The sequence below is a fragment of the Heliangelus exortis genome, chromosome Z, assembly GCF_036169615.1.
Source record: "Heliangelus exortis chromosome Z, bHelExo1.hap1, whole genome shotgun sequence".
Lineage (NCBI taxonomy): Eukaryota > Metazoa > Chordata > Aves > Apodiformes > Trochilidae > Heliangelus > Heliangelus exortis.
In genome coordinates this window covers 24,816,814-24,844,533 of record NC_092454.1, presented here as the reverse complement: position 1 = coordinate 24,844,533, position 27,720 = coordinate 24,816,814, and the positions used below count along the sequence as shown (strand labels likewise).

Sequence of the window (27,720 nt, the reverse complement as noted above, 5' to 3'; positions counted from 1 at the left end):
GACATACCCCTACCCTGTTACAGCCTACTGTCAGGAGCAGCAGCGTATAAACACCCAGTATTCTGCAGTGTAAACAAATCCATCTTAACAAATTGACTAACAGGATGGTAACCATAGCATTAGGCTCAGTGAGCATAATGAGCAGCATTATGTTCAATGGCTTGTGTTCCGTCATTTGTAGGTGATACAAAGAGCTTATATATGTAAACTGTATGAATGACAAAGTAAAGCCTTTATATTTGTTTCAGATGTGAAAATTTCCTGGTTATATGGCACATGGCCTAGAAGAATGAAGAACAAACTCAGTGACAGAAATAGGAGAAGTACAGAAGTGAAAAACAGTGAGAGAAACCCGAATACTTTAGTGGTGGAGATTGCTATGACAGTTACATACTATCCCTTTTGTAGATGTGCTAGGTGCCATTTGGGACATGTTTTCTCCCTCGTTCTGTGGGAAGTGTACAGAAAAGTAAATTGGAAAAGGTAGAACTTAAGAGTCCTATGTTACTGCTATGTATCTTGGCCATCCTTGAATTTTCAGGCATGCTTTTTAATACCTTTTTTTCCCATTTTTTTGCCCCGTTTTTTTGCCCCGTTTTTTTGCCCCGTTTTTTGCCCCGTTTTTTTGCCCCGTTTTTTTGCCCCGTTTTTTTGCCCCGTTTTTTTGCCCCGTTTTTTTGCCCCGTTTTTTTGCCCCGTTTTTTTCCCCGTTTTTTTCCCCGTTTTTTTCCCCGTTTTTTTCCCCGTTTTTTTCCCCGTTTTTTTCCCCGTTTTTTTCCCCGTTTTTTTCCCCGTTTTTTTCCCCGTTTTTTTTCCCCGTTTTTTTCCCCCGTTTTTTTCCCCCGTTTTTTCCCCCGTTTTTTCCCCCGTTTTTTTCCCCTCCTTTTTTCCCCTCCTTTTTTCCCCTCCTTTTTCCCCCTCCTTTTTTCCCCTCTTTTTTCCCCCTCCTTTTTCCCCCTCCTTTTTCCCCCTCCTTTTTCCCCCTCCTTTTTCCCCCTCCTTTTTCCCCCTCCTTTTTCCCCCTCCTTTTTCCCCCTCCTTTTTCCCCCTCCTTTTTCCCCCTCCTTTTTTTTCTCCCCGATAGCAGTGTGTACGTATTGCAGAATATTGAAGAACATTCCATATTGACATGAGTTTTATCATTGCCAAGTAGGTAGATAGGCTGTTTTGTGGAATCATTGTGTAGTTTCTGAAATAGATCAGGAGTATTCATCGAGGCTTCAAATGTCTAGCAATATGGAGACAACTAAACTGTGGTACATTCTTGAGGAGATTACATTATGACTTCCCTCGTTTCCGAGAACACATATTACGTATTTATACACAATGTTTTACCAGTACTGTGTAGTAAGCAGAGGCAAACATTTTGGTAATGCAGCTCAGTGTTGTGCTGTCAGAAAAAGCCAGCCAAATGTGGTTGTGCTCTGCCACAATACGTGGCCTGTAGACCTCTTCCTAGGAACAAATTTTCAGTGTTGCCTTTGTGCCGTTTGCAGTAAGGAAATCAGGTACAATAGTGTAAGCAACATTCATAGCAGTCTAAATGTTATCTCTTTGGGGGCTAAAGTCTGGGGAGGACTGATTTAAATAATCTGGTTAATGGCTGGATAAAATACTCTGTTAAAAGCTGTTTCATGTTTGTAAATACTAGTTCAGGTGCTTAGGTAGTGGTATGCCTCAGTTCAGTGTTTGTATGTTTTATAGCACTGTTTCAACAAATATGGTCAGCTTAGCATTAATTTACCTGAATAAAAAGTTTTAGTCCTCAGTCTGAAATACTTGCTTGTACATTTATGTATACTGTGTTCCATATATGTGCACGTATGCATGCTTTTGTGTAGGGGGATAATATTGTATCTGTGGAAAGATTATGATTTGCATTTTAATTGTCTTCATTACCCTGTCCCTGCTGGTGTATGTTAGTTTCACATGCCTAAATGAAAAAGCCAATAATTAATACATACTGTAAATTCAAATTATGCACAGAGAAGATTGATATGAAGACATCTTTGAGCCAGACTTCTCTTCAGACTCCTTGGCCCATTGTCTGAAACAGCAGAATTATAACTAAAATGGAAAACTTGGTTTGTTTGAAATGCGAACATTTTGATTTCACCACTTTCCTCTTACCCTGGCATCATTTTAAGTGTGTAAATTTCTGTGTATTTTATGACACTTGAAGTAATTTCTTTATAACAATGAATATATTTTAATGGTACAATTACAAAATTTAATGTGATTGAGCCTTTTATGTAGGGAGATTATTCCTCTTCAGCTGCAAATTTGTGACTTTAACTAAAAACTTGCCTTCTGTTTTATTTATATACAAAAATAGGAGTTCATTAGCCTGTATGTACTAAGCCATTGCTGTTAGTACCATTTCCTGAAATGGCACTTTCTGTACTGTGGTAGGTGGTGTTGATGTCATAACATAGACACTTCAACTCAGATTGATAGGCAATGAAGATAAACTGGTAGTAAATGAGTAATATGTGTTGCATTATTTCTAACCTTTCCAGTTTTAAGAAGGAAAGCATACAAATATTCAGTGATACACTAAGTCTATGTAATGGGTTTTGCTTACTACCACAGTACATGTTAACAGCAGGAAATATCTGCAGAAGTAGCACAAATTGTTTTCAGTTTATTATCACACACAACGTTGATGGTTGACTTAAAAACTGAGACCACAGATTTGAATTTTAAAGTAAAACTAATATTTTTCTAACAACTTGTTCTATATCAGAGAGGAAGGTATTGCTGAGTTTTTTCCCCTTAACAGTTGGCACACATGCTTTGGATGAGAGGTAATAGTCCCTATTCAGAAAAAAACACCATGATGTGATACAGAAATAAAAATAAATACTTAATCTTTAATCTTTTTTTTTTTTTTTTTTTTTTTTTTTTTGAGTTTAGCAGCATTGAAATTGATTTGATTAATTTACCTGAAAAATTATGACAAAATCTTTCCATATTTCAAAGTATTTTTGCAGAAAGTGCTGTAAGCAATATCAAATAGTAACACCATTGAATTAGAAGGATTTTGAGATGGCCAAATTTCCTTGATTCTGGACTCAGTATTAAAAAAAGGAGATGCTTCAGATACAATATATGGGATGCACTGTCCTTTTTGTATGCACAGTAGAACTTGAAAATCAGACACCTCTAGTCCTCCTAAACAAAATTTGCTCTTTCTCTTTTGCTGTTGAGAGTAGTGCAATGTACCAAATAGGATTAAAAGATTTTTACATTTTTTAAAAGTTCTTGTGCTTTTTGAATTAACACTCGGCAAAGAAATATTCCAACATTTAATATGAGAAATTGACACCCAAGAGTCAAATTCTTAAGAGTGTTTAAAATATTTACTGTGTGTAACTTAAGCAGTTTAGGCTTATCTGTCTCCTAATGTTGTTTCTTTTGTATCCTAAACACCTGATTAAATGAGAATTGCGTTTCAGAGAGAGAATTAATACAGAGAAAACTCATAAATGGCTGTCAGATAAACAGGAAATTAAATATTCAGGTTATTAATGTTTTGATCATAAGTAAAGTGAAGAGATGCATTTGGTGAAATACGTTCTGTGCTGTTGTTATGGAATTCACTATTACATGCTTCATATCTGTGGCAAAAATACTTTGCATGGAGGATTTCATGGGTAGTTCTGGTTGCTGAACAGCAGCACTGACCATTGTGCTTACTGCCAGTAAATAATGAATTAATCATATCAAGTGCTGAGTGAATTATGAATGATGCAGAAAGATACAGATGAATGCCTGGTACAGCTGTTAGATACAGTGCTGATACCCTCATAGCTTTGAAACACACAACATTAGATGGACTTGCATCCTCTTTAAATCATATTCAGTAGTGTCATTCCTATTTTACTAATTTTATTTTTTATTTTACTAAGTGCTGTGTAAATTTTCTCAGTTTCACCATGAAAACAGGTCTTGTTCACAGAAGTTAAACAACATGGTACGTCTTGACCTGCTGCAGCAAATTTTATACTGGCAACCTGACCTTGTTATTGTAGCTTTGGTTTCTTTTTAAGATGAAGTTACTAGTTTTTTTCCTGACCACATGGTGATATTTAAGAAGCAAGTTGGAAGAAACATCTGAGGCTTCCTTTCAGAATCATGTGCCTTGCTAAGGTTTCCTCCATCTCTAGGAATTGAGATTCAGAATATTTCTTCCCTGATCCTACAGGGAGGGCACAGAGATGTTCTCTACTGAACTCTTTTTTCTCCCATGCATTGTGCTGTAGCCATAGAAACCATTAGTGTCATGCTTAGTGTTTTTTGGGTTTTATTTGTGAATTTTTCATCCCAAGTACTAATTACATACTGATTTTTGTAATTCTTGACAGTCTTCTCTGAAGAGCGGAGGGGAAGGATATCCACATGATAACAAGGTCCTGCACCTGGGTCAGAGCAATCCCAATCGCAGATACAGACTGGGAAGAGAATGGATTGAAGAGAAGGACAGGGAGGGGTTGGTTGATGGGAAGCTTGTTCAGGACAGCAATATTAAATTTTTTCTTGCCCTGTTGCCCTTTGCCTCCACTTAACTGCTGTGTTGTAGCAGTTGTGCTCATTATCAACAACGCTAAAATTTTCCATTTCTAACCAGAGAATGTCTGTTCCAGATGTTCTCTTACAGATGTTCTGCTAGCCTTCAAGTTAGTATGATCAGAATTTTTTTCCTCCTGTTTCTATTTTCTAGCTGTAATGAGCAAACTGCAGGAGGAGGTACAACAGTCAGCAAGTGACAGCTTGGGTGTTGATGAAAGCCACACTGGTAACAGTGTGCCTGTTACCACACTGGGAGCCCTGAGACAGTAATGCTAAATGGGGGGATGTGATATAGTGGGGCCTGCTTAGGGGTGAACTTCCAGGGACATCAGCACAGGGCTGAATAATAACACTTGTGCTGCTTAGCATATCATACTTACACAATTTGCTCATTGGTGAACTTGCTGATGTAGTTCAGCTGCTGCTGTCTGATTTCTGAGATCCCCAGCCAGTTGTCACCATTTGTGCCTGTGCAAAACTAGATGCAGATGTGGAGAAAGCAAACTTTAACACGGTGTCCTTGGTACTCTACATACAAGGGTGTTGGAGGCAAGCTGTCCTAGGTTGCTGTAACAGTCTTCTTGCACCCTGCACTCTCCCTTTTAATTTTTGGACAATATTCTTGTTTAGGGGAAGGACTGAGGGGCTGTTGTTTTTTTGCATGTTCCTGTATTGTTTTTACTGTTCTCAGAGGTAGTCCATCTCTCTGTAGTTTCTGATAATATCTTTTATGGTTTAGTTTGGTTTTTGTTTGGTTTTTGGGGTTGGTTTGTTTGTTTGTTTGGTGGGTGGTTTGTGTTTTTTTTTGGTACAGTTAATGGAATAGTTAGTCATGCTTTCTGTAAAGGTATGTGGAAGGATAGCTTGTGAAGTTTGTCTGTTCAGGGACCTTTTCAGTGCCAAATGGAAAATGAACATTCTGAGACACAAATCTGACCAACAAAAAGTAATGGTGGCAGTAACAAGGACCAAACTTGGTCAGTAACTAATTGATGAGGGTGCATATAATATGGGAATGTTTATTTCAGTGAGGTTACTTTATCAAAGACCTTGTCTGTTTAGATTATAAGGAAAAGGGGGAAGCCGTAGGCAAAATATACAGAGATGTGAACGTGCTAGACAAACTTCATGGGGCCAAAGACAAGAAACAAACCTAGTCAGTCATACAAACTGACGGTCTGTTAGGAGACTGCATGCAAACAGGGACTGTATGACTGATAAGGATGCAAACCTGAGGGTCCAAGATGTTGGAGGGCCTCAGTGTATGTCAGTGGAACTGTGCAAGCTGGGGAGACAGAGCGAAGGGAAAGCAAGTCAGGGAGAGACAAGATCAGGCAGACAGAAAAGGGGACAGTTGTGTAAATTGTGACCATTCTTTACCCTTGTCTAGCCAAACCCTCTGATCACTGCTGTCTCTCCTATGCTGTGTGAGAGACTCTCTCACTATTTCATCTGTGTGAGTGAGACCAACCCTGGAGGCCAGGGCAGCAGCTGGAGCCTCTCACGGGAAGTGTAGGTGCAGCTGGGTCTGCAGTGCCAGCCATGGGTATGAGTGTGAGTCTCAGTGTCAGGAGCTGTAGCTCTCTGGATTACCTTGCTGGGTTTCTGCAGATTTGAAATACCCAGTGCCAGTGACTGGGGGACTGGACTCAGTGGACTGGGTGCCACCTACTGGAGGCAGCCTGTGCATGTGAGCACCCTCAGCCAGTGTCAGTTCGTGGAGCATTGAGGTCCAGCTGCTGGGGATGGGTGAGTGTCTTGATTGCCAGCTCCTGGACCAGGAAGAGTGTGTGTTCCCAAAGCCAGCTATTATGGAGTCAGGATGAGTGAGGGTCATAGAGTCAATAACAGGATCCAGGCCTGCCTATGTGCCTGGTGCTAGCTGGTGAAGTCATTGGCTCCAGTACCTTACCCAAACCTGCTCTGCATGGAGCAAGTTGTGTATTTGTATTTGCTGGCCATCTTCAAACTGAGCCAGTTGGCAAGTGGATGAGCTTTGGGACCAGACTGACATGTCAGGCAGGCCAAGGATCTGTGGTGGTGTTTCAGGGTACCTCTAAGTGTGGGGTGCCTGTGGGACAAGTGTGTGACTGCTGTGTGTCTGCAGTGACCACCAAGCTGGGACAGGCAGAGGAGGAATTTCTGGGCTCACAGGAAGTGTTCGCTGCTAACATCCCTTAAGTTTCTTTTTCTTGCTTTTCAAAGAGATTTGCTTCTTTTATTGCTTGGCACCTGATGTTAATGTGCACAGTCTTAGTATGCACGGGATCGAGAGCATTGTCATCACAGTGAAATATCATGAGGTGTGTTAGCATAGTGATGACTTGTCAATACAATGGAAGAGTAAAAAAACATTAAAAAAATTTTTTTAAACTAATGTTTAACTTGTTACTAATCTTTAACTACCTAGTACCTTTCTAACATACTAGGAAGTGTTTCCGTTCAAGTCTCTTAAACAAAATTTGCTTTCAGGTCTAAATAGCTGGGTTTTGTCAATGTTTGGCAGACTTCTGGCAAGGACCATGCAGAACAGACCTAAGACTGATTTATCTCCCCAAAGTAATCTGCTTTGTCTTTGGCGGCTGGCAGCACATAAAGAAAGATTATATCATTAATGCTTTTTTTAGCTTTTGGCCTATGTTGTCCTCCATTTGGTATCAGATTAAACATAACATTTGATGAATTAAAAGTAGATTAAATGTGATTGCAGGTTGATAGGAACAGTACCTCAATCACACAGACTATTTCCTTGTTCGTAAGAGTAAGTATTAATTACATTTTATGACCAATGTAAAAATTAAGAATGTAGAGAATGCTCTCATAGAGTTTTTGTTTCTCTTGTGGGCTTTCAGAGTTCTGCTCACTTGGAAAATTCCAGTTCTTGTTTAATACTGCCAAGTTATAATACCATGTGCTAGCATTGATTTTTCAAATATATTTTCTTGCGATGGTATGTGTCTGTCTCAGGTTGGTTTTAAGCATCTTCTGCATCTTTCAAATAAGCAGGTTTGTTAGGAAGCAATTTCCACATCTGTCCACAACTTTTTGATATAAGAACATTTGTGGGCATTACTGCATGCTCGCTGGTCTCTGGACTAATATACATAACTGATAAAACAGTCCATTGTATCAGTCTACATACACCTGTGAAGCCAGTGGTATGCTTCAAGGCCTGAAGTAATGAAACCTGAAAGCTTAATGTCATTGGCTGTCATAGCAGTTTTGGCTGTAAAACTATCTGAACAGGTAATAATTGCTACAGTGTTTTACATTGGTTACAGCATATTACTGGGCTAACATTCCATGAAAATGTGCTGTGTGACATGCTCTGAGGGAATATTTTGGATCAGCTTTTTAGAATATTAGAGCATTATATGGTTACTGAAATACAGATGTGGGATATTTGTTGTTTACTTTATCTGTTTGTTTCATAATTGCTTTTTCAAATGAGGTAAAAATCACTGTCGTTTTGTTTTGGTAGCTTAAAAAATGTTTGGAGGTTCTACCTGAATATAGAAGGTATTACTCTGTGAGCTGAATTTTATAGAGAGGACTTTAACAGTAATTCTGTGGAAATACACTGCTGCTGTTCTTGCAGTAGAAACCGTGTGTTTGGAAACAAGACTCCAGTGTTCTTTTCAGCATGATTTGTGCTCGCACTCTGATATGCAGACTACAGTGAAGACCAGAGCTCTGTCTCTTAATATACATCCTGGATTAGCTTATAATTGCAGTTTATACTGTTAGGCTTCTGCCTCTGGTGCTTTCTCAGGTGGGATGGAAGATGACAGTAATGCTTACAAGGCCATTTGGTGACTCCAAGCTGTCATGTAGGTGCCTTACTTTGTTTTGGTTCTAGGGTTGTGAGACACATCTCTTCCGGAGCTTACGAAACCTGAGCTACCTAATATCCTTGTGTAAATGAGCTTAGTCCTGACCTGTGAATAAGAGACTACATTTGGAAATAACCAGTCTGTTCAGCCCAAGAATTTACTGTTATTGTAGCTATGATCAGAATAATTGAAGCTCTGGAAGTATTTCATACCATTTTGTACGAGTGCATAGATCTTCACAGTTAGGGTATGCGAAAATGTTCAGTTTACTAGCCCATAAGATGCCTGTAGTTATTTGAAAATGCTTGTAGATTTTCACGTAATGGGAAAAATTACTGCCTTTTTGATGTGCATTCCTTAGGAGGAAACACACAGCTCTGATTTCCAGTCAGCCTGGTAGAGTTACATAGGGTATGATTTTACTTGCTGTGTAAAAATTTCTAAGGAAAAAGCTATGCTTATAAATACTCTTCAAATATTAGATTACTTCAAAAATACAGTCTTCAGGGTATTAGATTACTTCAAAAATACAATGTTCAGGGACTGCAGGATAGATGTAGTTTATTTCCTTTAATCTGTCATTGAGAGTGTGGAGTAGTTACTTGTACTTTCCAGGACCATGAAGTGAGAATATGCAGAGGGCTGCAGAGGAGAGTGATTTTCAGTTATTGGCAGCAATTGTTTTGGTAATAATTTCCTCCTAGGATGGTTGAAGATCTGTGTGTGTGTGCAATCTGTGTAATTTGTTTGGAAAGGAGAATGGGAAAGGAACACTTCAAAAGGTGGTGTTTTGGTGAAAATATCTAATCATTCCCAAATTAGATAGAACAGCATTTAGATAAAACATACACAAAATTAATTGCTAAGGTAAACATATACAGAGGTGCAACAAACAGTTTTTTATTTTTTTAGTACTATGTTGCATTTAAAGGATGTTTTGCAAACAAGCACCCTCTTTAATCACCTTTATTATGACTGTGAGAGTTTATGGGGTACACAGATGAGAATGGAGCAGCTCTGTACTGGAAATGTCTGTGAAATGCTGAGATTTAGGAAGGAGATTATAGGTTTTAGTGTCTTCATAGAAGTTCCCTTCTTAGTTAGTATCAACTTGATGCCTTTGTTTTGATATTAATGCCTTTAAATATGAAGTGATCTGTATTTGTGTTAATCATGCTCTTTATTTTTCTTTGTTGAGTTAACATTTAAAATAAGATAGTGCTTTTATTTTGTTCATTAAAAGCTGAACACAGAGTTCTTGTTGCCTGTTTGGCAGTAGAAAAATACATAATATAACGGCTGTAAGAAGCAGCAGTAGTCCCAGCAAATGTTTTTAATATTAGCAAGATGCAGCTTGAGTTGTTTGGGGATTTAGAGAGTTACCATCTTTGCTGAAACCATATTCCACAAATGAATTGTTGAACCTCATGGCCAAAAATCATGTAGGTTTCAAAATGATAATGGCAGTGTCTGGTTATTCCACTTGTTTGTTGAAAATGACATGAATACAAATCTTAAATTATACAGGGTATGTGTCTGTCATTAGCTCCCAGTACTGGTGTTCCACTTGTCCACATACTAATAGTAGCTTGTTACAATCATCACATCAGAATTCGCTTCTTAATAAAAACTGAGATAAAATAATTTTTGGAAATACCTATAACTATAGATTTAGAATGCAATTATGTATTTTTTCTGTACTGAAAAAAGAAGTGACCTAAAGCTAAACCAAACTTATACACAAATATCATTAAAAAAACCTAAAACAAGCCTAAACTTGAAAAATAATTGATGTTTTATCTTCCTTTTCTATCTAATAGAAAACAATTTTAACGGAAAAGACAGTTGCTTAGTGCAGAGGGCAATTAGCACTCATTATGGAGATCAAAATAGCTGTGTGAGTTAGTAATTTGGAGTGATGATGAGGGTTAACTACTTAGCAGTTTGCATCTCCACTGCCTTTGAAGTGGTGCACTCCACATACAAAATGGAAAAGAATCACAGAACAAAGTTTTTCTGAAGTAGACTGGTTTCTACAGGGCGGGATGTATTTGTGTTAATTTAAATGATTTAAATGAGTGTGGTAGCAGTGGGAGATCCCCATCCAAAGACATACATAGAGTCTAGCAGGACAGCAGTGGTTATTTTGCTATTTCTGTGTTCTATTTTCTGTCAGCTTCACTAAACCGGTCTTCTTCCATTTTACTTTTTTTTTTTTTGATTCCTAAGACCACATATACCTTATTTACCTGCATTTTTTTTACCTGTGCTTCTTTTTGAATACACTTTAGTCTTCATGACATTAAAAAAAAAAATCTTCCATCCTGAAAGCTGCAAGTTGGGCCACAAATTGTCCTTCTCTCCTACTCATTCTATCACAGCAGTAAAACATTAAATAAGCAACTCTGAGTGGTAGAACAAATGCAGAGTGATTTCTTTGTGATTTGTCCTTTGGCAAGGTTCTCTGAAATCTAACAAAATACATATTTTCAAAGAAGGTTGACTTTCAAAGCATGATTCTGAGTTATCTTCCAATTTTTTGGTGTTGAGCTGCCATGGGCAGGTAGCCTCCTGGAAAGCCAGCCTTCACCTGAACATCTGCTTTCATGAACCTTATGGTTAAAACCTGTCTTTTTACCTAGTTTTCATTGTAAAATAGTGTTACGAAAACACAGTTGTTTAAGTATTAAGTACAGAGACTTAACCAGAGAATGGTTAATGGTGATTAAGTTATTTTCAGGTTATGTGCAAGTATTTTTCAATGACCATTATTATACTAATAAGTAGAAAGATGAAGCTCCTCTTTGCTGAACTAGGAGATTTGAAATAGGCTGCACTACATAGGAAATGTTTGATAAGCTATGTAAGTACAGTCTGATAGGAAAGGAGCACAGTGCAACGTGCAGGCTCTGTAAGACATCTTCTTATGGACAAGTGTGGATTCTGTTGCTTTCAACACTATGCTTCTACATCTTTTTGTGTTTCTGTAGTCTATAAGGGCTAGTGCAGGAGGCATGTAAAATAGGTTGTCTTATTTTCTTGATGTTACTCTTTTCTGGTACAGTTTTGGTTTCTCCTGGGTATTAATTTTTATCTTTCAATGTTGCTAAAGTAAAATGTAGTAGCAGTTCTAGCTAATAAAAAGGAAACTACTTGAAGCTGTATTTAATGGTGTTTTACTGCAGTCTTCAGTAAGTCCCTCTTACTGCTAGCTGCTAGGAAAGGCTGGATTATGGATTGTAATTCACTCATCTGGAGGTGGGGTTTATTTTTGTTTTTTGTTTTTTTTTTTGCACTGTCATAGAGTGAAGACAGTCCTAGTCCCAAGCGACAACGTCTTTCCCATTCCGTCTTTGACTATACAGCAGCATCACCAGCCCCATCACCACCAATGCGACCATGGGAGATGACATCAAATAGGCAGCCTCCTCTGGCTCGACCCAACCAACACCACTTCTCAGGGGAACGATGCAACACACCTGCACGAAACAGGAGAAGGTAAGCAAGCTGTGTAGACAGGGGAACAATTTCTTGTTCTTCCTGATTTCAGCTTGAGGGAAGTGCTTTTCAGGCAGCATTGACAAGATCACACATGTTAGCATTTCCTTTGAGCTGTAAGTTGTTATAATTGTAACTGAAAAGTTCTTGAAAGAAGTTCAGGTTGGTGCATCAACCCATAATTTTTGTGAATAGACAATTCAGGGTGGGGAGTATGTGAGCCTGGAGCAATAAGCATTTAGAAAAATGCTAGGAAAACTCTTTCTCATCAGGGTACTTTTAAAAATACTAAAAGTTACTGATATAGTACCATAGTTTTCACTATGTACAATTACTTTCTTACTTAAAAACAATCTAAATAAAGATGAGGGTAACTAGCTGGCAAGAGTGAGGAAGTTAACATAGTTAACATTGTTGCTGAGATGCATGATTCATGTAAGATAGGAGTTAGATTTTCATGTTGCTTTTAGCTTGTGGCTGATTAACCTCTCAAAGTAGAGATTTTGGACAAATACCAATAGTCACGAAAGAGCAGACGTTTGAAAAGCCAGGTTGAACTGGTGCAAGGATGAGTGATAGTACAGGAAAGTATAACATCAGAGACTAAATTACAATTCCAGTTAAACTGATCAGCCAAGTCACAAGCTTTCATTGCTTCATCTTCTGCCTTTAAAAATGCTGAGTCGTCTGATGCAAGTTAACTCACTGCCCCTCTCTTTCTGATAAATACTGTGGTTTGATTTTTACTTAAATTTAAATCGTCTTTGTTTTTTCATTAATATAAAACACTAGGTTTTCTTCTGATTCCACAAGTCAGTATTGTCAGCCATGATAAAATCAGGGGTAGTTTTGTGTCTTTGCTTCATGCCAAGTCCATCTGAAATCTTTCAGGGAATGGTGTTCAAAATTCACAGCTTTCAAAGCAGCTTGTCCAGCTTAAGGGTGAGGTTGAATTGTGAACTTGAAGGGGTCATTGTGGAGACAGAAGTATCAGGCCTTTTGTACAACTTGGGTCAGGGATGCCCTGCACATACATTTGGTCCACAGAGCATTTTTTGGCCTTTAAATGGTTTGAACTGAGGTGCCTGTGATAAGCTGCATTTGGCCACTTCTGCTGGGTGTCCCACCAGCCTTCACAAATTTCTTTTCAACATTCATTAACATCTCCTGCAGACTAAGCAGTGAGCTTAACAAGCTAAATGCCAGGTAGCTCAATTGGATATCCTGAGGGATGAAGGAGAAGAATTGAGTGTGTAAGAGATGAAAGTGCATGAAACAAGTGTCTGACATTCAAATGCAGACAGGTGTTAGACATTGCAAATAGACATTGGAGTGCACAGCCATCTTCAGTCTAACAGGAGTTGTTAAATTTGCTACAGCATTGCAGATGCAAGGTGTTACTCTTCCTAGGACCAACTCACCTGCTTATGGGTAATAATGCCTGCTTTTGCTCTAATCAGAGACATGTCAGTACTTTGTTTTCCAGTGCTTGAGTCAGGGCATTTTTTAGCTTGAGTGCACTGTTACATTTGAGCTGACTCAATTCCAGAATAGTACTGCACCCAGTCTCCTTTCCTAGAACAGATTCATTTGAGATAATGATACATACATTAATTTGCAGGGGTCTTTGAGTTGTAGAATGCTTTGGAGCTGTATCAGAACTAATAACCGCTCTCAAGGATCAAAGCTTGATTCCTTAAGATAATTGTGTTCTGTTATTAATGCTTTGGAGGAGGTGATGCATGTCCTTTTGAAGTCAGTTTCCAGTTTTTGCAGCTGTATTTTATCTTTCCCATTGGCGAGTGGTGTCAGAGTTAATGAGATTTCCAGATGAAGATGAAAGGTGGACTGCAGTTCCAAATGGTCTTTCAGCTCAAGAAAATAAACCAGGACAAGTGCAAACGCTCTGCCTCAATGTCATCAGCATTTACTTTTTTATTCTGCCAGTTCACTCCTGTTGGTCAGCACAGGCTGTGCTGGTTTTTCATTATCTGATTGTTTTTTTTTTCCATTATATGCATTACTACCTAGACCTTACCATTTTGTGTCAGGGACTTCGTACTGTGCCTAGCACAGCAGTGCCCTAATTGATAGTGATTCATTGAAAGCAAATAAAAGGTGCATTTAAGAGGGCAGCCTTCTGGCATGAATTTGCAGAAAAACATCCAGCTACTTACTGTACAGATAAAGTGTGGATGTAAAAGCATAATAAGAAGGCCGTTCCAATTTGTCTTTACCCATAATTGTAAAATGAGGAGATTTCTACGTTGTTATGTCTCACCTCTCACCAGTGCTTCCTTTCCTTCTTGTCTTGAATGTAATTCTGAACTAACAGGGTTTAAAAATATATCACTGCAATGAAATCAGCCTTGTTAGAAAACGTTTGAGATCTGCAAATACTAACTCTGCAGGTATTGATACCTTTTGATAACTGTTCCTACCTGAGGGGGAAATTAATGTGCTGCTGCCTCTGGGACCTGTAATTTATATATTGAGATTGGAAAGCGTTTATTTAAAGCACTGGGGATGTGGGGGAGGGAAGGGTTGTTGCTTGAGTTCTTTTCCCTTCCAAATAAATAAGAAGTGATCTTTTCACTTGTGTGTGCAATAGTTTCTGAGAGTTGAATCTGAGCTGCTGGTATTTGGTTTACAGAAGTCTAGACAGAAGCAGCTGTGCTCAGAACATAAACACAACTACACAAGAACACATAATCACATTCAGTGTCTGTAGATCAGTTGCTCAAAATAAGTGGATGCTCTGGTATAAATCAATCTACAGAAGAGTTCTCCACTCTGGGAAAGAAAGATTAGCACAATTACATTTTCCTGGGTTCTTCTGGAGAGAGTAATTCTATGAGGCACTCAGGTATGTAGTGAAGTTATAAAAACTGAAGAGTTAATTTGTTTCTTCAGAGTAGTCAACTACTTTTTCTGCCACAGCTAAATGAGCAACCATTCTTTACCCTGGTCGGAGCAAGGACCTTGGGGAAATCTGTCATGATGTAATTGAGGATTTTTATCTAGAATAAATGCATGAAATACCTTGATATTTGCTGTCCTGACTTTCAAACGCTTGTCTTGGCAATCCAAATGCATTTTTTTAACAAGTTAGTTTGTGTAAGAGTTCTTGCTCCTTTAACAGCATGAAGCTGTTCTCTGTTAAGCAGTTCTATGCTGAAAAAAGTGTAATCTCTTAAGGTTTTTTGCATTTTTGTTAGTAAGAAATTATATTCCAATCTAATAAAAACATTTTCATATTTTTTCCATGTTTGAAAATTTGTTTACACTTCATTTTCTTGGAGATTTATTAAGAAAGCTTTGTGTCATTTACTTAATCTCTTTTTTTTTTTTTTTTTTTTTTTTTTTTCTCCTGCATTTTCAGTCCTCCTGTTCGACGTCAGAGAACAAGGAGGGATCGTTTGTCCAGACACAATTCCATTAGCCAGGATGAAAACTATCACCATCTCTCCTATGGACAGCAGCAAGCAATAGAAGAGCCCCGAGCCTTTCACCCACCAAATGTGTCTCCTCGTATATTGCACCCAGCTGCTCACCCACCACAGCAGAATGCAGTGGTGGTTGACATTCATGATCAGGTAGGAGCTTTTGAGTACAAACACCAGGGTGTTGAAGACGTGTTTTGTTTTGTTTCTTTTTTTTTTTTTTTTCCCCAAATCTTTGCTGTCTGTCCTTATAAAATTAGTCAGCAGTGAAAGTCAAGTAACACTGAATTCTATTTGCCTGTTTAGAAAGGATTTTTCCTGTTGAATATTATTGGTGCATGGAGCACTGCAGTAGGCAGTGAAAAAACAAAGCCAAAGTTCAGACAATTTAAAAATATACTGGCATAGTTCTTTTGGTCTCTGCCTCAAACCTTTGAATTGCTGTTTTTTTGCATCTGAGGTAATGTGATAAAGGTGTGCTATGACAGTTAAGAATTCATGTGAAGTACCCCTCTTTAGATTAGGAGTCTTTAAATGGTATATTAATTTAGAAGTAGAATTCACAATGCATATATTTAATTGGCTACGTGAAAGCAGAACTCTGTATTGTTACAGTATTATTACAGTATTGTTGCCATTCAAGTCTAATCAACTTGTCCTTAGATGGTATGAATTCTGAAACTGAGGACTTATGAAAGAAATTGGCCTGTGGAGGTTAGCTTTGTTGCTGTTTAATCAGCAAGTTGCAGTGCAAGTGCTGTAGTTGCTATGTAGTCATGAACTGGCAAATGGAACTGGTTATATGGATGTCCACTTCCCACTCTGTACATGGACAGAATGCAACTCTAACATCCCATGCTTGACAACTGGTTTGGATTCAGTGCAGCTACGTGTCATAGGAGTGTGGTATTGTGCATGCTTAACATTTCTCAGTAAGGAAGTTGTTGCTTTTGGGATCAAGTGCAAGGATAGAAGCTTTCCATTCTATCCATCTCATAATCTTACCTTTGGATGCACAGTTTTACTGTTGCAGCATCTGTAAAATTTGAATCGTTCTCTTTGTGCTGCAAGATTACTTCATGACAGAACTGGATAAGCAGTTGTTTAATCTCACACCTACACCTTCCAAGCATCATCTATGACCAGATGTCAGTGTTTCCAGGCTCACTGAGGTCTTCCATGGTGATGTTTCATACTTCAGTGACTGTGTCTGACTTTACACTACCAATTCAGTAGGTTAGCAGTCTTGACTCGTTCATTAAACCTTCCTAATGAGCTCCTCTTGCTTGTTCCGTTTTAAGCAAAGCGAAATCACAGAGTGTTAGGGGTTGGAAGGGACCCTGAGAAATCAAGTCCAACCCTCCCGCTAGGGTAGAATCACTGAAAGTAGGTCACACAGGAATGTGTCCAGGTGGGTTTTAAATGTCTCCAGAGAAGATTTCACAACCCCCTCACGGGGCAGCCTGTTTTAGTGTTCTGTCTTTCTCACAGTAAAAAAGCTTTTTCTTATATTCATGTGGAACCTCCTGTGATCCAACTTGCACCCATTACCCTGGTCTTATCATTGGACATTGTTGAGAAGAACTGGGCTTCATCCTCCTGGTGCTTGCTCTTCACATATTTATAAGCATTAATAAGTTCACCCCTCAGTCTCCACCAAGCCAAAGAGACCTATCTCTCTCAGAAGGGAGATGTTCCACTCCCCTACTCATCTTTGTGGCCCTGTGCTGGACTGTTTCAAGCAGCTCCCTGCCCTTCTTGAACTGGGTGGCCCAGAACTGGACACAATATTCAAGATACGGCCTCACCAGGTCTGCAGAGTAGAGGGGGAGGAGAACCTCTGTTGTCCTACTAACTACCCCCCTTCTAATGTACCCCAGGATGCCATTGGCCTTCTTGGCCACAAGGGCACATTGCTGGCTCATGGTCATCCTTGTATCCACCAGCACCCCCAGGTCCCTTTCCTCTGTTCTGCTCTCTGATAGGTCAGTCCCCAACCTATAGGTTGTCCCCAGCCTATACATGGGGTGGTTCTTTCACAGATATAAGACTTCACACTTACCCCTGTTGTATTTCATTAAATTTCTCCCTGCCCAACTCTCCAGCCTGTCCAGGTCCCTCTGAATGGCAGCACAGCCTTCTGGTGTGTCAGCCACACCTTCCCAACTTGCCTGAACAGCAAACTTGCAGACAGTGCACTTTGTTCCCTCGTCCAGATCATTTCTGAATATGTTGAACAGTACTGGTCCCAGTATTGACCCATGAGGGACTCCACTTCATACAGGCCTCCAACTCAACTCTGCCCCATTGACCACAGTTCTCTGACTTGTTTCCTTTAACAAGTTTATGATCCACCTCACTATAGCAGATCATGAAGGAAGAGGAAGCTTTATTGCAATAAATGCTTTTAAATAATCATAGAATCACAGAAAGTTAGGGGTTGAAAGAGACCTTGAAAGATCATCTAGTCCAACCCCCCTGCCAGAGCAGGGTCACCTACAGCAAGTAAATAATAATTCGTGTTCCCTACCATTTGAGCCTTTTGAATTTTATTAGAGCATCAGAGATTTCTTACTTAGTTTTTAAAAAGACAGCAACCAAAAAAAATAACTAAGTGGTTTTTAGGTCCAGAGTACCTTTCGATCTGGGTTCAAAGATTAAATTGCAGGGAATGTTACTAGCTAGAAAACTGGGTTATGTGTGTCTGTTTCTTAATATAAATGTGGATACTTTGGGTCTGCTGCCTCTCATGCTCTTGTATACTTCTTATTTTCAGCTTTCCATTTAGCTGTTCTGGTACATTAAGGTTAGGAGACCTAGCTAGAGTGTTAGTCTGAGAGTGAATCAAATGAATGCTGGTTTTGGAAGAAGAAATTCTGGACACTTCTTGTTCTTTATAGGTAGAAATCTACAAAAAGTGGTTATTGAATTCAGAGTTGAGAAGGTTCTCTAGTATTTATAGATTAGTTTTTATATGGGCATTAGTGCCTTCTTATTTTGTAACAATTAACCTTAGTATGAGGGGGTCAAGGCAACAGAGCAATCTGAGATGCTTCTGATCTGAGGTGTCTTTAAATTTTTAATATTTTAAGCTGTCAGATCACTATTGGCTTTGCCCAGAAACTGCTGAGCAATAAATACTATTCCATTGAGAAAAACAATGAATATTTCAATGAAAAGAAGTTGCAAGCATGTGTCTCCTTTTACAGCTTCATAGCGAGTTTTTTTCTGATACGTAAATAAAAATTAGTTAACTTACTCTTCATGCTGTACAGCACTGTTAAGAATTAGCAGTAAGTTAATAATCTTTTTATTCCTTTTGATGCAGATCCATCAGGGCACAGTTCCTGTCTCATACACAGTGACAACCATGGCTCCACATGGGATACCACTTTGCACAGGCCAGCACATCCCAGCCTGCAGCACACAGCAGGTCCCAGGCTGCTCAGTGGTTTTCAGCGGACAACACCTTCCAGTTTGCAGTGTGCCTCCCCCAGTAAGTGGATCTCTGCAATTACACCAATCTCAATCGTAGGCTTTGCACCTTGAAGCTTTAGTGTCTGTGTGGCTTTAATTTTTTTCCTTTCTTGTAGACTGCAGTGGCACAGCAGTGTAGGCCTTAAACCTAGTTATAGAGTATGACTGTTTAGAGTCCTGGTGTCTTTTAACTCCAATTAAATGCTAGTTTGTGAACTGATTTTTTTTTCAGCAGCTTTTATGCTTACATCATATAGTAAGAAGAAGATACCTAAGGCATTTCTTAGGCAACTAACATAGAAGAGAATAAAAAACAAAACCAAAACAACCAAAACTTATTTAATGGAGACCTTGTTCAGGGCCTACTTATATGCAAAAAGGCCTGATATTCCAAAGCTGGTTTTCTTCTGAGAAATAATACTATCCTGATAGATCACCAGAAGCTGGGAAGTGCTTTTCTATCTCAAAAGGCACTTGTACAAGGAATCAAAATATGCTTTATTAATGTCTCTTTGTTCCTTTCTGGGAGTAAAGTGCCTTCACTGTCTAATTCGACAGCTTTAAAACTGAAAGAATTCTAACTGTTTTCTTAGACATTCTTGTGCATCAGCTTGGAGATACTATTTTTGAGGTCATATTATTCCACAGTTCTGTGGAAATTCATCATTAAGAGCTAGCAGGCACATGAGCTGAAGAAGCATACCACAAGAAGTTTCAGTGGTATGGATGAAGGTTGCAGAACCTGATGGAAGACTTGCAGCTTTTCTTCACCCCACTCCTTTTTCTAGTGTAAATCTGTAATGTAATTGAAACTATATGCACAGTGCTGTGCATTTGCCAGCGTTGTGTAATGTAATTCTGTGGCCTGAGGAAATGAACAAGCCTATGACACAGAAACAAAACCTATTTCTTTAGGCTGCTCATTGAAGAGTAACAGTAATCTGCATTCATCTTGTCCAGGTGCCATTTATCTGCGTGGAAGACAAGGTCTGCAGCATACTGCTGGCATGTCTGGAATATCTGTGGGCAGTGTTTCCCCTTACCTTTCAAATTGGTGGAAATCTGTTACATGAGTCAGCATGTATCTCCAACTTTTTCCTTCTGTTTAATGGTGATGTTAGTGGAGCAAAGCAATCACAGACTGAGTACCCAGAGATTGGAACAGTATTTCCATAGTTAATTCAGCAAGACAAGAAAGCAACATATCCTAGGAAACAACAACAGAGAAAAAGCTGAAACTGTATTGGGACTTAGGGAAATCTAAACAGATATTAATAATCTTAACCCCTGCTTTGAACAGATATATTACCTGTGCAATGCATAAAATGTCATATAATTCAACAAGTCACCTGTCCTTTCAGTATATACAGGAGTAAAGCTCTAAGCAGGCTGTTCGGACTGAGAGTACAGCAGTTAATCAAGTGTCTTGAGAGAATGGATGTAGTACAAATTTGTAGTACAAATATAAAGAATCAAGTTTGAGTTTATTTAGCATCAGCAGTCAGACTTAATGCTTTCTTTTGTTACATCACAAAATTGAGGAATAATGTAAGAAAGGAGGCAGCTCTGGAAATCGTCTGGTGGCCACCTGCTAAGATCAGTACCAGTTTCCAAGGATGGAGATTTCACAACCCCTCTTGCACTCCAGTGTTTGACTGTTCTTGTGGTGAAGGATTTCTTCTGCTTATCTCAGTTTTCTTTGCTGCAGCTTGGTCCTGTTCGTCCTCCTTTCACTTTTCCCCTTTGAGTGACGTTCAGGTTCTGCCTCTCCACTCTCATGAAGTAGCTGAAGACAGTGGTAAAGTCTTCACCTAGTTTTCTCTTTTTAAAGCAGAAGAAATCCTGTTCTACCTAAATGTGATGCGCTGCCTGCAAATTTATTTTCAACAATTTCAGGGAACAGTTCTCTAGTAGAATACAACTCAAAAATTATTTTAACCATGGAAACACTTGACTGTTGTATTTGTTTTTTGTGGAAATGTTGTAGTAGCTGAGGGTGGAGAATAGTTAGCTTTTAAAAAAAAGTACCTGTAAAGATTCGTGTTTGGTCATTATCACAATAAACTGAGGAGTTAGTTCCACCTTCACTACTGTAACCTTGTTTTAGACTAGATCTCCTTTACCATTTTATGCCACTGTAATCAGTATGCACAATGTTGTGTGACACAACTGAAACAAACAAAAAAGGTGAGATATCAGGACTGATCCTCTTTTTTTGTAAGATTTGATAACAACTATCTTACTAACTGCTCTTTTGATTGTCAGAAATGTAACAGAAATGCCTGACATTCTCATGATGGGTGAAACAGCAAGAAGAGAAGGAAGGCTTTCTGGCTTCTCCATATCTAGAGTTGGAAGTAAATTGAACACTTCCACAAGACACATTCCACCTCCCCTGCAGTTGCCTGCATCACTTTTTTGTTCAGACTTCAGTGCCCAAGATTGTTTATAAGAGGAGATAAAAAGGGCTGTTTTCCACAGTATCCCTGACTTAGGGACCTGCCTTCAGAGCATGAGACTCCCCACAAAGTACAGTACTGAACAGTGCTTATGAATTATTTTTAGTATATAAGGGAATGGGAGTTTTACAGCACAGTCTGACAGCTGGGAGATTCTCTGCTCCACCTAGAGCTCAAAATGGTTGCAAGGGCACTGCTTTGGCATGCTGCTTTGAGGGTAGTATCTGGGGAAAGTAAAATTAAGTAATGTAAATATGTCTTATCTTCACTTAAGAGCCTATCTAATCCTGGAATGTTGAAAATACTAACTCCTGCTGACCTTTTGAGAAGTGAGAGATACTTTGCACCTAAGAGATGTCAGACTGTGGTACTTGCAAAGCCTTTTCTGTGCTCATCACCTGTGTATTTCAATGAGTTAGTTACTATGTATGTGTGCTATGGAAGCTTTTCCAGGGAGGCAAGAGGACTGCTTTCTTTTAATTCTGCCTTTCCATAGTAAATATGGAATCCACTGAAGGGAATGTTTGCACTAAAGACAAAAATATGTTGTTTTCATTTTATTTCAGATGCTTCAGGCGTGCTCAGTCCAGCATCTACCTGTACCATATGCAGCATTTCCACCCCTCATTTCTAGTGACCCATTCCTTTTGCATCCTCCTATCTCTCCACATCACCCTCCTCACTTGCCTCCTCCAGGACAATTTGTTCCTTTCCAAGCACAGCAGTCACGGTCGGTAAGTAATGCTTCTTATTCTCAGTAGATTTGTTGGGGCTAGATGGGCAAACAGATAACTTGATTGCTGAAACAGAAAGATTTTTTTTCAGAGTGAAAGATTTTTGCTCTTACGCTTCCTGAACAAGCCTGTAATCACTTAATGTGAAAGTAAAAATATAATTTTAAGGTTCACTGTGTTTCTTTTCAGATTTCATCAGCTGTTGTCAGCGCTGTTTCTCCACAGGCCTTTGCCTCTGTCCAAAAGATGTGTATTATTACTTCAAGTATTTCTTTCCCAGGAAGTAAAAGAGAATCCCGAGCAGGATGTGTAGTGCAGTAGTGGTCTTAGAGAAAAGCCTAGCAGAAAGAGAAGTGCAGAACATTAGTTTCATTACATGCTTGTTTTGTATTACTTTTCAGTTGATTTTAAAAGGACCAGTGCTTTTTCCAGAACACAATGGCCTTAGATCATTCATATATGTATTCGAACCTACTCATATTTCACCCACTTCCCTCCACTTGTGAAAGTTATTGATGCCCTTTGCTTAAGCAGGCTTGGCTTAGTGATAAGGACTATGCAAACATGGGGAAATGTGACCCTGCTTTGGATTGAGGGAAATAATATTTTCAGTTCTGTCCTGCAGCTCTTACCTATATGCTTGTTTCCATTTGTTTGTAGCTTAGACGAGAAGATACCATTATTTCACTAATGCAGAAATATAAAACAGCTTCACTGATACTTATAAACACTCATGAGACTTCTCTGTGCCATCTCTCGTGTGGATAGGGTTGTAGTCACTTCTTTACAGTGATGGGAGAAAATCTAGAAAAACATGGTTTTCAGTACTAATCTTTATAACTCTTCTGTTAGAAAATGATTGGGCTCAGATTTCACCCTTGGTTTTCTTCTTAGGTTATTGGCTTGGCTTGCCTGTCAACTTTCAGCTCTGGGAAAAAGCTTGTATCTTAGTGTTCTAAAAATACCTGTTATTTAAAGTTTGTTCTGCATAACAGGAAAACAGAATAATGTTTTGATTTCACAAGGTGGTTTTCTTAGCTGAATTTCTTGAAATGGTGGAATGCAGTGTCAGGGACTGAAAAGTAAATGGATGAAATAATGACAACCCCTGGTTATTTCTTGAGTGCTTTTGGGCCTAACTTATGTACTAGAGTTCACTAGATTACAGTAGTGATCTGCCATCTCCTGCTTCTGAAACCTTGACTGTGTTAGAGGACTGCTTGTGTCCTGTAACAGTTTCCTCTCCAGTTTTCAGATTTTCTGGCACAATTTCAGTTCTTGTTTGCTGCTGTTTATTTTTTTTTCTCGCATAGTTGTACAGCCTGGCAAGAAGGATAGCATATATTTGCCCTGAAAAATGCAAGACACAGAAAATGACAGCCACTGCTATATTTGTTAGCTTACATAAATAACTGGTCTATAAGCATGGCTAGCTGGAAAAGGTGAATTCATTATCAAATGTGTAGTGTTGTCTTTGCTTTTTGTTAGTGTTAGTGGCAGAGGTATTATTTACAGAGTTATTATGTGAAACAGAATACAGTTATACCTGTAATTAGTATTTTTTTAGCCTTACGAGGTTGACCACAGCCACTCAGAATATACATCTGGGATTGCAGTTCTTCACTGGGAAAAAATTTCATCTTTATTATTGCAACAAAGCATAATAATCTCTTTTTTTTTTTTTAGCCACTTCAAAGGATAGAAAATGAAGTAGAACTACTTGGAGAACATCTTCCTGTAGGAGGTTTTACATACTCTCCCTCAGCCCATCCACCAACATTGCCTCCCTCAGCTCCTCTTCAGTTCTTAACCCATGATCCTTTACATCAGGAGGTGTCATTTGGTGTAGTAAGTATTGTTTTCAGTGCTACTTCCTTATTCATGCTGCATTAACATTCTTGATCTTCATAATACATTTTGTTGAAAAGTAGCCTATCTTGCAGTTATATTCCATTATTGGCCATAGCTGCATACCATGTTGTTTTCTTTAATCTTGTTTTAATCAATGTAAGGCTGGCTTAATGATAGCAACAAATTATTTCTGATAATGTTGTCACAGAGTGTCACAGCAGTTACAGAGAAAACATTCCATGTTTCCATAAGGTCCAGGACTTCAGCTGTAGAAACAATTTAGTACAGTTTAGCAAATCTGCTGTTACTTTTAGCTGATTCTTCTCCTATGTTGAGTTTCCTCAAGTCAGGAAAGCTAGAATGTTTTAAAAGTACTTCTTCTACAGAGTGTTTGCAATTTTTCAGGCAAGCAGGTATATATTGAATACTTCCATAATTTAGGTTGTACTATGTTATTAAGATAGGCAAGATTGCTTTAAGCCATCTTTCTGGGCACCTACAGGGAGTTCAATTGCAGCAGCATCAAAAAAAAAAAACAAAAAACAAAAAAAACAAACCCAGTGTAGGATAAAGTCTGTGCTGAATTTTATGCTTCTGTGGCATGTTCAGTATCAGTGCTAACCTCCTATGATCTTTGTAGGGAGCTTCAGTCTGCCATTACATTAGTCCTGAGGTGGTTTTCTTGTTGTTTTTGCTTGCTTTTGGCTTTTTGTAGAAAAACCTGTGTAATGCTTGAAGAAATAACTAGAAGTTAAGTGCAGGCTCCAAATATTTTTAGTATTAGACCTGTGCATCAGGTTGACAGAATGTTTTAGAGTCATACTGCTATTTAAAATTTCAAATGAGAATGGAAGGTTAGGTCCTGTGACTACAGAATATTCAGATAATTTCCAGTTAGTCTCCTTGAAGTCACATGACCTAGTTAAATGCTTGCTGAAGTTTTTATAAAGATTCAAGTACGTCTTTACCATTTAAAAAAAATACTCAGCTCCCCATTGAACTAAAGATGTACAGATTTTTAATTTTTTTTTTTTTTTTTCATATGCATCACTCTGGAGAAAAAGACAACTAAAATCTTCCGTAAACTGCTTGTATTCTATTCAGTGTGTTTGTTAGATGTGTCTAATCACAAACATTTTGGCTGGAGTTAGGCTTTCTTAATTTCCAAGTTCAGTTTTTAATAGTAGATAAGGAAAAAAACCCACCATATTTTTGTATATTATATAGCATTTGTCCCCTCTGATACTTCAGTTCTGGATTGTATATCACTGAGGAGTAAAAAAGAGGTTTTTCATAAGTCTTTTAAAAAGCAGTCCAAAAGGTACATACAATTTTATTAATATTATGATGGAATGGCTGCATTTCTGATTCTCGTTCCTTTAGTAAATACGAGAGTTGCTGATTATATTTCTGGATTGCAGAATTCAGTAGTAAATCTAGTTGGAGAGTTCACTTTCAAGAAAAAGAACCTGGCTCTTTTGTTTTATGTTTATATTTGAATGTAAATTTTACGTATGTGCATGGGTTCCTCTTAAAAATGTTTACATTGTAAAATTAGGGCATTTAAGTTAGTAATTGGTGGTATTGGTCTTCTTCACTTTATTTAACTTCAAACATGAAAGAAGAAAAACATGCTAGTGACAGCTTTCAGTGTTCTTTGTTTCTGGAAAGTCCTGACCTTCAAATATGAATTCAATAGTGGTACATGAATTTGACTTGAAAATTACTAAAAAAATTTTAGCACTTCTGATTTTTCCTGAAAAATATAGTTAGGGTTTAAGTGGAATTTTTTTACCATGCATGTCCCCATCTTAGGAGGTAAGGAAAGGAATTTTGAACAATTATAATGAAAACTTAAATCTACAAGACCTTATCCTGCAAATGAAAAAAGTATGACAATAAAGCTCTGGTCTATCTAGGGAAAGAATACACTGAAGATACAGGTTTGACTGTCTCTTCAGGTGCTGTCCAGCTGTAGAAATTGTACTGATTAAACTCTCTACATGCACTTGAAAGACTTCAGCCCTTCTTTAGCATAAATATAAACAACTCCTTAAAAGTTTTTTCTAAAAAAAGGTTTTTTAAAAAATATTTAATGAAAGACTTCCTTGTTTTTTTTAAAGGCTTCTTTACTCAGCTCCTTGTGTGCAAGCATCCATAATAGCACTAGGCCTAAAGCCTGGGCTTTTGTATTTGCAAGACAGTCAGCAGTTAAAATCCTGTTTCCCAAACCAGCCTACATATAGACTAAGCACACAAGAGCTTGCAAGGTTTTCTGTTGTGTATTATTACTTTTTCATATGAAATGGTATCATGGTGTGTCATTGGAATTTGTTTCAAATTGAGACTGAGGTTTTTTGGCTTTGAGCAGAGGCTGAATTTTTTTTTAATAACGCTTTATTGAAAGTGGATTTCAGCATTCAGATTTCATTTTATTTCATGATTAAGAAAACAAAATCTTGAATCAGAGACTCACAGACTGGCTGAGATTGGAAGGGAGGTCATCTGGTCCAGCCCCCTGCTCAAGCAGGGTCCCCTAGAGCTGGTTGCCCAGGACCATGCCCAGTCAGCTTTTGAATATCTCCAAGGATGGAGACTCTACCACCTCTTTGGGCAACCTGTGTCAGTGCTCAGTCACCCTCATGGTAAAGAAGTGTTTCCAGATGCTCAGACGGAGCCTCCTGTGTTTCAGTTTGTGCCCACTGCCTCTTGTCCTGTCACTGGGCACCACTGAAAAGAGCCTGGCTCCGTCTTCTTTGCACCCTCCCTGCAGGTATTTGTACACCTTGATAAGATCCCCCTGAGCCTCCTTTTCCCCATGCTGAACAGTCCCCGCTCGCTCACTCTTTCCTCATGTGTGAGATGCCCCAGTCCCATCTTAGTGGCCCTTTGTTGGACTCTCTCCAGTTCGTCCATGTCTCTCTTGTGCTGGGGAGCCCAGAACTGGACATAGGTTCCAGTTCCACAAGTTCCAGTTGAAGCTTATTTTCTTCTTTCTTGCAGCCTTACCCACCTTTTATGTCTCGAAGACTCACAGGGCGCAGCAGATACCGATCACAGCAGCCAATGCCACCACACCCTTACCATCCCAGCCTTTTACCTTATGTGCTGTAAGTTCAAAGTACATTTGCTTCCATTAGGCTATTAAAAGTCACGTGACTTTCAGTAAGTCTCTGCACTTTTTATGGTTGGACTCTACTAGTGAACAGGCAGTGTTCAGCTCTCCCAGAGAGGAGGAAAACTTCCATTTCTGTATACATTTTTCAGCTTATTTTGAATAACATACACCCTTGAGCAAGGAAAAATATAATCGAGCCATTTTCTCCAGTGTAGTTCTATAGGTTTTTTTGAGGTACAGTATCCTCTTATTTCTGAACTCTTCCTATAATCTTCAACAAATTTTAAAACTTCCTTCTTGGGTATTCTTACAGAGGCATAGTTGTGTTGCAGGATAAAGTTCTAAGACTCTTCACTTACAGAATATATTAGATTTGGTTCTTAATTCTGAAACACAAAGGTGGGAACTTTCAGTGATGTGTTACTCTTCATTCACTGAAATGCTGTTGTGTTACCACTGTTTAATTTGTGTTCTGCCTTTGGACAGCTGTTTCTGGAAAATATGTAGGGCAATTATCTGTGGGGTGCTACGGTAGACGATCTGTAGCTGAGTTTGGGTATATGACATAAGATTTATTGCTTTTCAATGTTCTGTTTTGGAAGTAAGTATGAAATGTTTAGAAAGCAAAGTTTATTGTCTGGTGGCAAATTGACAGTGACAGGTTAATACTCAAACCGTGGCATCAGATCTGTAGTTTATGTGCAGATTCAGTTGTGGAATCAAAATGGCACCAGG

At 38.6% G+C, this 27,720-nt stretch overlaps 1 protein-coding gene across 4 annotated transcripts in view; it reads left to right on the top strand.

Moving 5' to 3' along the window:
* RNF38 (ring finger protein 38) overlaps positions 1–27,720 on the top strand; it is a 98,652-nt gene that overhangs the window by 59,345 nt on the left and 11,587 nt on the right. For 3 of the 4 annotated variants that reach the window (XM_071731085.1, XM_071731086.1, XM_071731087.1), the window contains 6 exons: positions 11,710–11,903; positions 15,286–15,499; positions 18,675–18,842; positions 21,849–22,016; positions 23,703–23,864; positions 26,871–26,977. In XM_071731085.1, the coding sequence (XP_071587186.1) occupies positions 11,710–11,903; positions 15,286–15,499; positions 18,675–18,842; positions 21,849–22,016; positions 23,703–23,864; positions 26,871–26,977 (1,013 nt within the window). Of the gene's footprint in view, positions 1–1,133; positions 1,154–11,709; positions 11,904–15,285; positions 15,500–18,674; positions 18,843–21,848; positions 22,017–23,702; positions 23,865–26,870; positions 26,978–27,720 lie in introns of those variants that run through there. The other variant, XM_071731089.1, reaches the window with a different exon arrangement.